Below are 13,640 nucleotides of genomic sequence, written 5' to 3' on the forward strand. Positions count from 1 at the left end.
GGTTGCAAATTTCCTTGTTATTTCAGCCACACTGGATTTTATGTAAAGGTTTCCTGTTACCTGCAACTCAGAGCGTCCCATTTGATATAGCTGGAAATACTCTTTCCTCTTAACTTTTTCCTCTTAATACTCTTAACTCTTTGTTTTTGATTATATAGTCTTTTATATAGTCACATTTCTGTCTTTTCCTTTTTTTATTATTTTATACTGTTTTAAAAGACCTTTGCTATATATTTGCTTACAATTTTAGAATTAATAACAGCTACTATTTAATAAACAGTGCATTCCAAGTGGGATTACAGATTTATATCTTTCAGAAGATATATTTCCATATATCACATTTTAGAACTTAAGAGTCTTCATAGGCAAATCTCCCTATGTCTAACTTATATTTCTTTTTTAAAAACATTCTTTTTGGCATTATAGCTTTGATGGATAATTGATGAACTGTACTATTTTAAATGTACAATTTGATACATATATATAATATATACTTGTGAAATCATTAGCCCAATCAAGATAATAAACATAGCTACCATTTCCAAAGTTTCCCCATGCTCATTTGCAATCCATTCCCCAATCCGACACTCCACCCCACCCCTGTCCCTAGGCAATCACTGATATGCTTTCAGTCACTATAGATTCATTTGCATTTCTAGAATTTTACATAAATGGAAACATAGCCTATATACTCTTTTTTTCCCCTTGGTCTGGCTTCTTTCACTCCGTGTAATTAAGAGATTTATTCATGTGTTACAGCTATCAATAGTGCATTCCTTTTTGTTGGTGAGTAACATTACATTCTCTAGATATACCACAAATTGTTTATTCATTCATCTGTTAATGGACATTCATCGATGAATGTCCAACCCTTTGTGCAGACATATACTTTCACTACTCTTGGGTTAGTAACTAGGAATGGAAAGGTTGGGTCATAGGGTAGGTGCTTGTTCAAATTTTTAGGAAACTGCCAAAATGTTTTCCAAAGTGGTTCTACCATTTTGTCATTTTACCACCATTACATTATACATTCACCTATGCTTTTAAGATACTTTTGTTTAAAACATGTAGATACATCTGGTATTTATTCTGATGGACAGTAAAAACTAAAACTCTAACTTCTCACTCTAATCCTCTCAATTCCAACGTGGGCCAAAACCACTTACTAAATAATCCATCCTTTCCTCACTGGTTCGAGATATCATTTAAAACATATATTAATTCTTTATATAACCCTGAAGTCTATTTCTGGATTTAGGATTTTGTTTCAATGATCAATCAGTTTATTCCTGTCCCAGTAACATATTCATTTGGTAAATGAAACTTTGTGATATATTTTAGTATGTGGCAGCGGCAGCTTCTCATACCACTCTCCAATATTTTTATTTACTTTTTAAAAACTGTTTTTGAAAGTAGAAAGGTGGTTGCTAAGGGGCTGAAGGTGAGGGAAATGGGGATTTATTGTTCAGTTTTGATTTTGCAAAATGAAAAAGTTCTGGAGTTCTGTCATACAATACTGTGAAAACACTCAACACTACTGAACTGTACCCTTAAAAATGGTTAAGATGGTAACTTTCATGTTAAATTTTTTTTTTACCGTAATTAAAAATAAATAAATCCTTTTAAAAAATCTATCTTTGCTTATTTTTTTTTCATCTAAGATACAACTTGAAAGTCAGGAGCTTTAAAAAAATCTCATAGGAAAAATTCTATTGGGGCGGCCTGGTGGCTCAGGCGGTTGGAGTGCCGTGCTCCCAATGACAAAGGACGCCGGTTCGATTCCCACCTGGGCCAGTGAGCTGCGCCCTCTGCAGTTAAAATTGTGAACAACGGCTTTCCCTGGAGCTGGGCTGCTGAGAACAATCAGAGGTGGATGTGAGCTGTGTGCTGCCGTGCGCGGAGGCGTGCTACCGTGAGCGCCTGGCAGCAGGTGTGAGAGGCCAGCAGCCATCGTGAACGGCTGGCAGCTGACAAGAGCTGCCATGAGCTGCTGTGAGCGGCCAACCAACAACTCGGCCAGGTGAAGCGCAAGGCTCATAATACCAGCATGGGCCAGGAGCTGTGCCCTACAACTAGACTGAGAAACAATGGCTTAAAAACCCGGGGTGTGGGAGGGGGGGGGGGAAGAGGTGGGGAGTCAGAGGCAAAAAAAAAAAAATTCTATTTGCATTTTGGTTGGTGCTGTATTAACTGGGAAGAATCAACATCTTTATAATAAAATTAAAAGTCTGCAATCCAGGAATATGATTTGTCTCCTCACTTTTTACAATATCTCTTCCTCACTAAAATATCATAGTTTCCTTCAAAAAGGTCTTTAACATTTCTGTTAAGTTGATCACAACATATTTTTACTTTTGTTGTTTATTGTGAGATAATTTTTCTATGATCATTTCTCACTGGTTAATGCTAATATCTGAATGAAGTTATTAATTTTTGCTTACTTATTTACTTATTAAACCTACCACCTTCCTCGAGTCCCTTATTTCATTAGTTATTATTTCCAATTTCATTAGTAATTATTTCCAGTTCATTCTGATGAAATTTCCAGATAAATAATTATATTACCTAAAAATAAGAATACATTTTCTCTTTTCAAATCTCTTCAAAGGGTATGTGCATTTTAATTTTTGAAAGGCATTGTCAAATTTTGAAAAGTACTGCATCGTGGTGAAGTGTGGAACAATAAAAAAAAAATCCATTTTCCCCATATAGTCTCAGTTTTATATAATATGCATAAATTACATTTACAAGTAAGAAAAATAAAGAAAAGGAGGGCCCAAGGTCACAAGAGCAATCGCAACTCAAATCTGTACCATTAGCTTTGTGGTTTTGTTCAAGCACATAAATGACAATGCACTGCAAGTCTTTTGAAAACTTTTGTTCAAAACGAAGATTTCTGACGAGATAAAGTCTCTAAGTTCACATGCTGTCTGTCAAAGTTCTCATTTCTCTCTCTCATTTAAAAAAAAAGAAAAAAGAGCTAAGATAAGGAGTACTTACTTGTCAATGCATACTTTAATTTTAAGCTGATAATTTAACTCGGGGAATTTGACCAGCAATCTATTTCAAAAAAAAAAAAAAAGTTTCTGAGCAAAGGAAAAACAATCCAATTTTTTTTTAAAGTCAGTAGGTGCCCCCAGAAACCTCTAGCTGAAGAAATATAAAATTCATAAAGTCTTCATTTCTAACAGGTAAATCAATCACAATCCCAAATTCCTCTTCCTGTGCTGTCTTTGACGTTAAGTATCACCCCTTTAGGCCAACGTACTGAAAAAAAGTCTAAGAACTAAGAATTTGGACAAAGTTGTAAGAGATTCACCAAAGGATAATAAAAGCCATTTCATGAAAAATATTACAGGAATACGTGTTCCGCAGCTGGTATTCTTTCTATTAAACCTGAAACCCAACACCACACCAAGTTTCTGAAGAGGGAAATTTCACTGCAGGAGGGCAAACCCCAGCCTACCTGTCTGACTTGAGTGTGAAAGTAACACTCCACCCTGCAGGCCCACCACCCACCTGCCCTGTGGCCCCTTTGCTTCTGTATGACTAAGGCTTACACTTTTCCTTAAAATCACCAGGAAAAAGTAGGCTCAAAGAACAGAAAATAACCAGCATTATTTTGCCCCTTTTGCAGGGCAGAAGGAGACACTGTGGTCTAAGACTGTAGGCCTGAGATCGCAGGAATACGATGACCTCTCTATAGCTTCTGACAGAAGAATCAAAGAGCAAGTTGATATGCCAACAAATTCCACACCCACCACAGTACAGCCTGTGAAGAACCACCCTCGCCACCAACTCTGCTCTCCTTCTCAGAACATCCTTCCATAACACATCTACCAACAGTGGAAGTGCCATGGCCCACCTGACTTTCGTGGTAAACTGGACGCCGGTCTTGATGACTAATGGCCGGTCAGGATGCATGGGCATGCAGGGCTGCCGCTCAACCACAAAAGCGCTGAAAGGGAAAGAGAAGGACAGCAGTTCACACAGCGCGCAGTGGACCAGTCTCTGTCCTGTGCCTCTGAAGAGAGCCAATCTCTCGTTTAAGGACATGATTTTTGAGGGGGTGGGGGGCAATGAGGGAAAGGGACAAGGATTGTGGGTTACCTTTTCATTAAGTTTCTAAACAGCTCCACGATTCTCTCCTCCAGCATTGGCCGGTGCTGTACAATGGGGTCCCCTTTGTAGGAAACTTTTTGCTGCAACTCCTCCAGTTTCTTAATTTGTTGGCGGGTCTGAAGTTGAGATTCTGCTAATGAGGTTATCCTGCCAATAAAATAAGAAAGTTACCAGTTAGTTACCTAAGGGAGGGTACACAGGTAAACTGGAGAAGGGGAAAAGGATGCCATCGATATAAACACACTAAAATAAGAAAGGGGAACTTTTTTATTGTGGTAAAATATACATAACATGAAATTTACCATTTGTAAGCGTACAATTCAGTGGCATTAAATAAGAAAAGGGGGAATTTATTTTGCATCTACTGAGAAAAAGGGGGATTTATTTTGCCTTTTTAAAATAGTCCCTTTCTAAAATTTTACATTGCAAAGAGGGAGCTAGGCACAGAAGAAGTATTAAAACCTACACTACAAGGAGGTATTAACGGAATTATTGCAAAGCGATGAGTATTAGAACCCAGATACAGAGACTAAGAAGCAGGGAATCTGGCACTCACTTTCTTCATCTTAACTTATCCTTGTACCAAAATGTGGGGACCGGGGAAACAGGAAATCAGACAACCCAAGGAGATGGGTTTGAACTAGCTCTGCCACTCACTACCTGTGCGACCTTGGCTAGGCCCCTTCACCATCGCAGGCTGTAATGTCCCCTTGCACAAGCGAAGGGGTTGAACTGCATGACCCCCATGAGTCCTCTCCATGTCAATCTTCAATGGATTAAAGCGTATGACATTATGTTTCAAAACACTGACAGCACAACATATAGAAAAGGTGGACAGGGAGACAAAGGCTGATGAAGCCTGTCCCCAAGAATAGAGAATATTGGTCTCTCCTTGATGTTCTCCCATTAGTTTAGTAAAGATTAAAAGACCTCTACATGAGAATGTGAAAGATGCGGGGCAGTGAAGGGGTGGTGGTCCTTGATCAGAAAGCATTTAAAACTGATTTCAGTAAATTAACAAAATTCAGCCTTCATAAGGATATGAACAAACAGGCCTTCTCATATAGAGTTGCCCTAAATTTCTAATTTCATGCTCTGTGTATCTGAGTCCCCCTTCATGTTAGGTTTCTCCTAATTTAAGCTGGTGCAGCACATTCACTATTAGGCCTTGTACATCAAGGATGCTTAAAAATGTTTGCTTGCTGAATGAGTGTAAAAGAACAGATTACAGAGGGCAGCCGGATGGCTCAGTTGGTTAGAGAGCGAGCTCTCAACAAGGTTGCCAGTTCAATTCCCGCATGGGATGGTGGTCTGCGTCCCCTGCAACTAAGATTGAAAACGGGAACTGGACTTGGAGCTGAGCTGTACCCTCCACAACTAGATTGAAGGACGAGTTGGAGCTGATGGGCCCTGGAGAAACACACTGTTCCCCAATAGTCCCCAATAAAGAAATTTAAAAGGGCTGGCCGGGCAGTTCAGGTGGTTGGAGCGCAGTGTTCCTAATGCCTAGGTCGCTGGTTCGATTCCCACATGGGCCAGTGAGCATGGACCAAGGAGCTGCGCCATCTACAGCTAAGATTGTGAACAACAGCTCTCCCTAGAGCTGGGCTGCCCTGAGCAGCCCGAGGTTGGCATGAGCAGCCGTGGGCTGCTGAGTGCTGCCGGGGGCTGCTGTTTTTTTGCCCTTATAAAGAGAATGTGTCATTTTAGATTATTAAAGTAATTAAAACTTAAAATTTAATCTATGTGTTAAACAGTTAAACCAAACGCTTTATTTAAATTAAACATTTAAAATATAGTAACATAAATAAATTTTTGTTTTAAAAATTGTCCAAATGAAGTAAGAACTTTAAGGCTCAGACTTAATTTGAATAGGCAAAAGTCCCCACCTTTGAGATACAGTACCAACTTTTGGGGCCTGCCAGTTATGACCCTAATTTAGCACAGATTTCTAGAAGGAAAGGAAAAACTTCTCTTTCATCTTTTACCAGTTTTCTAGATGAAAAGTCCCCACCTTTGAGCTATAATACCAACTCTCTGGGCCTGCAGTTATGACCCTAATTTAGCTGCTTTCTAGAAGGAAAGGAAAAACTTCTCTTTCATCTGTTACCAGTTTTCCAGACGATCTAGGCAGATGTTGGGAGGGCCTCCAATGCAAGCAATCTGTTGCCGCCTCTTCCAGTCAGCCAGCTCTTCATCCGTGAGAGTTTTCTGCACGTACTCCATAGCTGACAAAAGCCCCGCCAACTCACTCACGATGCTCTGGGTGGAAACCAAAACAAAGTCAGAAAACATTTCCTCAGACCGTCTCTAACCACACGCTGTAGTCGATTCCAGAGAAGGAACTCATTAGAAACCAGACAGGCCACAGGTGCGTGAGACACGCAGGGGAAGGTGTTCTTACTCGTCGCATCTGGTCCAGCGCTGTGAGCATCTGTTCGAGCTGTTGCATCTTTTGCCTGGTCACTGACTGGTTGTTTCCATTCAGATCTTGCATGTCTGTGGAGGAAGGAATACCTCCTTGAGCTGAGGGAACACTCCCATCCTTAGTAACGAGGCTCCCTTAAGCAACAGAGGCCCCTACAACCCTTCCCCGCAAAGTCTGAACACAGCGTCAAGACAAGTCCTGAAACTCAAGTCACACAAACTCACTTTCTACAGATTTTAAGGTCTCTAATATTCACTTGCCTCCTTGACTCTTGAGGGTTTTATAGTTGAAATCAAAGTCATCCTGGAGATTCTCTACCACTTTCATTTTCTGTTCTAGATCCTGTTTCAACAAACAAACAAACAAACACAGAGAAGTAGAAAAGACTTCTCTGGGGAAAAGGCAAAGAAAGTTTCCAAGAAGAATTAAAATGAATCCAAAACCTCAGAAAGGATACAGGCAGGACCCACGGGCAACATCCCCAAGGAGTGGGCTATCCGGCCCAAGCCCCGCTTTACCTGTACGCGCTTCCGAACGTCCTGTAGATGCTGCTCCAGCATCTGCTGCTTCTCTGTCACGACGGCAGCTGTGGGGTGGTTGGCCTGGCCCCCTTGCTGCCAAAGAAGGGAGTCCACACACATGTGAATGCGGGAAATATAAGGAGAAAAATACCTCTGACAAGTCTCCATCCCACCCCACGCCCCTTCCTGTTTGGCCTGAGATACTGCTGCCATGGTGAGAAGGGACACAGCAGCAGTGCACCTGCCCCGCGATGTACCGGGCAGTCCCTCAGCAGCCGGCGCTCCCCGGGGGCCGGCAGGAAGCTCTCACGGAGTTTTACCTGTGTCCTTGGCCTTTTACCTCTAGGTCACACTAGAAACCGCCTCTGTGTATTACACTACATTGGAGACCACAGGTTGAGCTAAGACGTGGTCCATACCTTCTAAAAGCTCGTTCTGGGTAAGTATATAAAAAAAACTCACAATTTATGACAGCAAATTTTGGATGCCTATTTAAATGTATAGAGTATCCAAATATATTTCTGTGGAATAATAAAAAAACCATTCTGTCCTGCGGTGAAATGCCATATCGGGAGATATTATCTCAGGGGAGAAGGGGAGATTGGTACCTTTAAAAGGTCAAATAGCACATGAAACTTAAAAATGGTAAGTTTTGTCAAAGTAATAGGACATCTTCTGATTAAAAAGGAAAAAGAAGACCATGGAAAAGCTGAGGTGATGGAGACAGCGTGGTCCTGGTATAGGACAGAGAGGTCAATCAATGGCACAGAACCGAGAGTCTGGGGAAGCCATTATATACCCAGTGTTCCAAGTTAGAAATTCTCAGCTGTTTTTCATTTCGGAGTCAACCAAATCCTTGGCTCTCCTTTCCATAATCTCTCAAATCTATCTCTGGTGCCACTGGCTCCTTTAAACCCCAACCGTTGATCTTTTTGCCGCTAATCTCTCTCACTTCCAATCTGCTCTCTACACTGATACCGGAAGTCTCCAACATAGATCTAAACGTGCAAATGTTAGAGGTGACCATTCTCTCCCTCTCCCGCAGGCCCTGCCCAAGCCCACGGAATACAAAGTTCCCTGCCTTAGCAGTTTTGAGAAGGCAACCTCCACTCCTACTTATTTTCTTCATAAGGGGGTGACTCATCTGATTGGTGAGATTGGGGAAAAGACTCTGCATGCATGGCGATCTTCGAGGAACCCAGCACTCAAGCTGGTGCCTCTCTCCTCCCACTCTTGCCTTCCTGGGGCACATGGGTCAGGAGAGAGGGCCTGGGCTCTAGGAGCAGTGCTAGCGGCCGATCTCTCTGTGTTCAGTGGGTACACAGCTATTTCTGAAGCTCTATCTGGATGGCTGGGGAAGTGCTGCTCTCCAAACCCAACCTCTCCACCCCAAGAACTAACTCAGGGGGCAGGCATCAGAAAGCTCCCATAGTGCCCAACCCAAATCATGCTTTCCAGTCTTGTTTTACCAACAATACAGCTGATATTTTAATGAGTATTCGACTCCCACGTCTATTTCTCAATTAGGACTGCACTTAAAGGGGGAAAGTAGATGTGATTAATGATCACCTCCAGAATCCCACCTCTAATACCTTTGTAAAAACTATTGTCTGCCACCGTTTCCAGGTATTAACATCTCAGCCCAGCACAGACAGATGTTTCACACAATCTCATAACAACTTAAACCTTCCCTCCCTGTGCTTCAGTCACCCCAAACTACCCATTCTTCCCTGAATACAGCATGTTTTCACACTCTACCTCCCCACACAATGTCCACTCAGACAGGCGTGTGCTTCTGCCTAAATACATCTGAACTCACTGACCTTCAAACTCAGCACAACTGTTTGTTCTCCTGGGAAACTTTGTTCAACTTCCCTAGGCCAAACTACTCACATCCTCTCATATGTTTTTCTCACTTTGAGTTTGAGTGTCTGTGTTCCTATAATCCCAACTAGGCTGACAGCCCTGGTAGCAGGGATCACCGCTATTTGTCTTCCTATCTCTTGGTGCTTTACAGATAAAAGACACTTAAGAATATGCCAGGTGATATAAACAAAGAAAATAACAGCGAGGCCTGGGTTGAGGCCTCAAATATACAACTGGTAGCTGTATGTCAGGGGCTGCAAACTTTCTCTCCAAGGGCAAGGTGGTAAATCTTGTTGTCTTTGTGGGTCATACAGTCTCTGTCACAAATACTCAGTCCTGCCACTGCAACATAAAAGAAGCCACAGACAGTGCATAAATGAATATGTGTGGCTGTGTTCTAAAAAAATACCATTGATAAAAACAGGCAGCCTGGAAAGCTATCGTAGAGACATCAAATCCTGAATATATAAAGATATATAGGGAGACTCGGGAGTAGTATTTATAATGGACAAAAACCGAATGAAGTGAATGTGTTCTGAAGGGGGAATGGTTGAATAAATTACAGCAAATCTATACCGCAGACCATAATGCAGCAAATAAAGAACATGAGTTAGCTTTACATTACTTGACTTAGAGGGCTTTACATGACATAATGTTAAACAAAAAAACCAAGATGAAGGGAAATAAACCCATTTAAGTAGAGAGAATATGCGTGTGTGTAATTTCTATAGTTTATATGAGCCTGGAGAAAGGTGTGATGGGATATGTACCAGACTATTAATGTTGGCTTCTTGGGAAGAAACAATAAGGAGAGGAACTGAGTGACAATTCAGATTTTTAAAAAACTTTCTCCCTTGTACTTTTCTGTAATGTTTTGATTTTTGCTTTAAAAAGGAAGAATGCATTCTGTGCTCAGGAAAAAAAGTTATTTTTCACTGCATAAAATTTAAAAAACCCACACACCCACTTCACACCCACCTCTACCCTAGACGTCAGTGCACATCCTAATGACCTCATAAGAGCAAGCACATCTTTGTACACAACAAGGAAAGAAAACACATCTCAACAGCACTGTGCTTCTTCCCAGGTCTTACCTGGGCTGCAGTGGCTGCAGTTTGGAGGAGGCGGGACTCTTCCCACAGACACCGGGCTACAATTCGGGCAATCTCCATTGGCTTCTCAAGATACCTGCTCTATAAGTAGGAGAGAAAGAGAATGGAAAGCAGTGGCAGGCTAAGGCAATATGGACGGAACTTTGCTAACTTAAAGCTACGTTCTGCATAAATTGAGCATTACATTTACTACATGAAACAGAAGAACAAAGGCCTCAGAGCCGGCTGCAATCAGCGGAAGATGAAGGGGAGACGAGATGAAAGGGGGAAGGCACGGTTGTCTGAGTGTTTGGATAGTGTGTTATCCTGGTCTTACAGGGAGGCGACTGACAGTCCAGGAGTAGCCAATGATGGCCAAACCTTTAAACATTTAAAAGTAAGAGTCATCTTCCTATGAGGGGACCCAGTTACAATGATGTTATTACCATGTTAATGTGATTAACATGACAATCACGTGATTACTCCAATTGGTGAAAGCAGTGAATTTCAGGTAACAATGCTCAAGGGTGAGAACTGGACATTTGAGAAGGGGCTCATTCCTTCTCCTTTGATTTAAAGTACAAGACAGGTTCTCACTCTTAGCCAAATGAGAAAAATACTTCCAGGAAAGAAAGCTAAAACCCTACACTGAAGATTCGGTTTCTCCTCTACTTAGAATCTCATCACACCTGAAGGAACTGCTTGATTCTTCGCAGATTGTGCTGATAGAGAACGTTTGACTCTTGTAGGAAGCGGCTGTACTGCTGATCAATCTCACCCAAGAGATTATGAAACACCAAAGTAGCATGGGATTCTTTGCTGGCAGCATAAGCCCTAGGAAAAGGAAGAAGGATAAACAACAATTCTGAAACCTACACAAACACACACACACACACAGAAATCAACATCAAGGAGGAAAAAGCCAAGGCAAACCTAATGCTTTAACTCACTCATCATTGTAGATTCATCTTACTCAGCAACAATAAATATCAATTTAATAATTACTAAAATGTATTCCAGATACTATCAGCCACTGTCATAGTCTATACATACAAAATATTTGAGTAAAGTGGACAGGTATGTTGTGTTTGCTTTAAATTCTCAGTCAACTATGTGGTCAGATTATTAGGAGCAAATAAGAAATCCCAGGCGAGGATTTCCAGCATCTCTGATCCCCAACATCTCTGAATCACCTGTCTGCCCCCTCACCAAATTCTGGAAAACCTGGGTCCCAGGATGAATTAAACCAAAATTAATAGGTGGATCTGAACACATTAAAGGAAATAGTTGTTGGAATTCTGTGCCATTATGTCCTCTATGAACAAGTCTCTTACTCTTACTCTGTGTGTCTTTCCTTTAAGGGGAATCGGAAGCAAGGACCTAAACTTCTACCCATGACACAGTTCTGACTCAGATAAAAAATATTTGTAGCAAGTCCCTGAAGTTTAGGAACACACACAGGCTCTCACAAAGTCAAGGAGACCCAAATCAGCCTTGAAAATGTCTACCACCAAGCAGGCTATTTCAATGTGCCAAAAGACAGTTCCGTGTGTGCTTCTAATATAGAACATATTTATACATGACTAAGAGTACCTCTTATCTCCTGATCCTTTACCTCATCTCTTGTATCCAAAAGTTTTTCGATGAAATAGTTAGTACAGAGTCAAGGTAGATAAAGCAGATCATATTTCATGATGCAAACTAAAACATAAAAAGTTGGGGAGGTTCTCAAGAAGGACTTACCAATCTTGACTCTCAATCCAAGGGGCCAGAAACTGCCGCAGCTCCATCGGGAAGCTGTCACTGTACAGCTGGTGAAGCTGCTCCAGGTACCGTGTGTCGAGCTGCTGTAACTGATTCCATTGGGCCATTGTGCTGGAATCAGGGGTCCCAACTGTAAACCAAATGTTCAGAATAGTCACTACAAACCCCAGTAGGGGTAGGGGCAAACAATCTAGAAATACCCCAACTACCCAACACAGGCGTCAGGTCTGTGATTTACAGATAAAAGTTGCTTTGGAAAGCTGTCTCTTCCAATTTAGAACAACACATACACATTCACAAATCTCTACCTCTGGAACCGCATCACGGCTTCTTGTAAACTGAATGACAACGTGGGCATATGCCAAGTCCTAGAATCTATTATTGAAAAATAACTTCCAGATTTCCATTTCCTCATCAATAAAATAGAGATCACAATTCCTACCCCTCAGGGCTACTGAGATAGTATTTCTGAAGCACCCAGCTCAATACCTAGCATACAACAACGGATACTCAACAGATGTCAGGTCCTTTCTTCCGACCTTACTCCCCTTTTAAGTGAATTGGGAGGTACATAGAGTGAACCTGAACTAAGACTGAAATGTGGGCTGTGGCTGTTCAGGGAGGACAGAGAGCTAATCCCGAGACTATAGGCTTAAAAGTATAAGCAAGGATCTGCCTGGAATTCTCCCACTTACCAAAAACTAATTTTGTTTTTTAAATTTCTCAGACTGGGTGCTCGCTTCGGCAGCACATATACTAAATTTCTCAGACTGGGAAGAGAAAGAAGAGAAGCTAAATACCAGGCATGGAATGGAAGCTGTCCTCAGGTTCATGAATACCCCAAGGAAATGCTCCGATATGAGAAACCAACACGGCTAACCACCCTTAGTCCGCGTTCTGAATAGATAGCATGGGTTATGAAAATAGCAACACAGACCAAGTAGACTTAAGAAGTTGTAAAAATAACTATAAGAAATAACCAAAGACTACGGTATGTAGAGGTCAAAGTATATTGAGATGGTTCTCTGGGATCGTGAGAACATTTAATGAAAGGTTGAAAACATACAAACAAATACACCTAACTGGACTTCTTGATTTATTTATTTCTCACAGAAGGCTACATGCTACACGCTAAAGCACTGTGATTATGGCATGTGTTACCCTCAATAAGAAGTCAAAGGCCATTAGAACTCTCTTACAATATTCGCATTAGGACCAAGTTCAAATCTGCCACGCAGGCTAAAAGCATCATGATCTGCCTTATGTTTTTCAGGACCCAATCTGCACAGAAATCTGTATAATAATGTCAATTTGTGTAGATTCTCCTGAATGTAAATATAGTGAAACTCTAGATCTGCCATATTAAAAAATGGCAGCCACTAGTCGTGCAGCCATTGGACATTTGAAATGTGACTGGTTGAAACTGACACAGGCCGTAGTGTAAAATACACACTGGATTTTACAGACTTAGTAAAAAAAAAAAAAAAAAAAAAAAAGTGAAATGTCTGATTAACATTGAAATGACAACATTTTGGATATACTGGGTTAAATGAATCTATATTATTAAAATGAATTTCACCGATTTCTTTTTACTTCTTTTACTGCGGCTACTAGAAACTTTATGTGACTTGCATTCTACTTTCATTGGACACTGCTGCTCTTATCTAACCAAAAAGTTGTGGCTCTTCTAATAAAGGATTTAAGAAATAGATGCCTACTTTTCATAACATACTAGTATTATAAATTAATACAAACTAGACTAGTTTATTGAATTGCTTATCTTGGATACAAATGGAGAGCCATCAGTGTGCTTCCTGAAGCTTGAAGTTAAAACCATAAAGCAGCAAC

General features: G+C 41.1%; 1 protein-coding gene across 4 annotated transcripts in view; it reads right to left on the reverse strand.

Annotated features, from left to right (window-relative positions):
- The window catches only part of STAT3 (signal transducer and activator of transcription 3), a 51,982-nt gene that overhangs the window by 12,259 nt on the left and 26,083 nt on the right, over window positions 1-13,640 (reverse strand). For all 4 annotated transcript variants that reach the window (XM_081027899.1, XM_081027897.1, XM_081027900.1 and 1 more), the window contains exons 2-11: window positions 11,772-11,922; window positions 10,718-10,862; window positions 10,032-10,130; window positions 7,069-7,164; window positions 6,811-6,892; window positions 6,527-6,621; window positions 6,233-6,384; window positions 4,111-4,269; window positions 3,866-3,958; window positions 3,001-3,060 (exon numbers count right to left, since the gene is read on the reverse strand). In XM_081027899.1, the coding sequence (XP_080884025.1) occupies window positions 3,001-3,060; window positions 3,866-3,958; window positions 4,111-4,269; window positions 6,233-6,384; window positions 6,527-6,621; window positions 6,811-6,892; window positions 7,069-7,164; window positions 10,032-10,130; window positions 10,718-10,862; window positions 11,772-11,899 (1,109 nt within the window). In that variant the 5' untranslated portion in view covers window positions 11,900-11,922. The remainder of the gene's footprint in view (window positions 1-3,000; window positions 3,061-3,865; window positions 3,959-4,110; window positions 4,270-6,232; window positions 6,385-6,526; window positions 6,622-6,810; window positions 6,893-7,068; window positions 7,165-10,031; window positions 10,131-10,717; window positions 10,863-11,771; window positions 11,923-13,640) is intronic.

This window comes from Rhinolophus hipposideros, assembly GCF_964194185.1.
Source record: "Rhinolophus hipposideros genome assembly, chromosome: 20".
In the NCBI taxonomy this organism is placed as follows: domain Eukaryota; kingdom Metazoa; phylum Chordata; class Mammalia; order Chiroptera; family Rhinolophidae; genus Rhinolophus; species Rhinolophus hipposideros.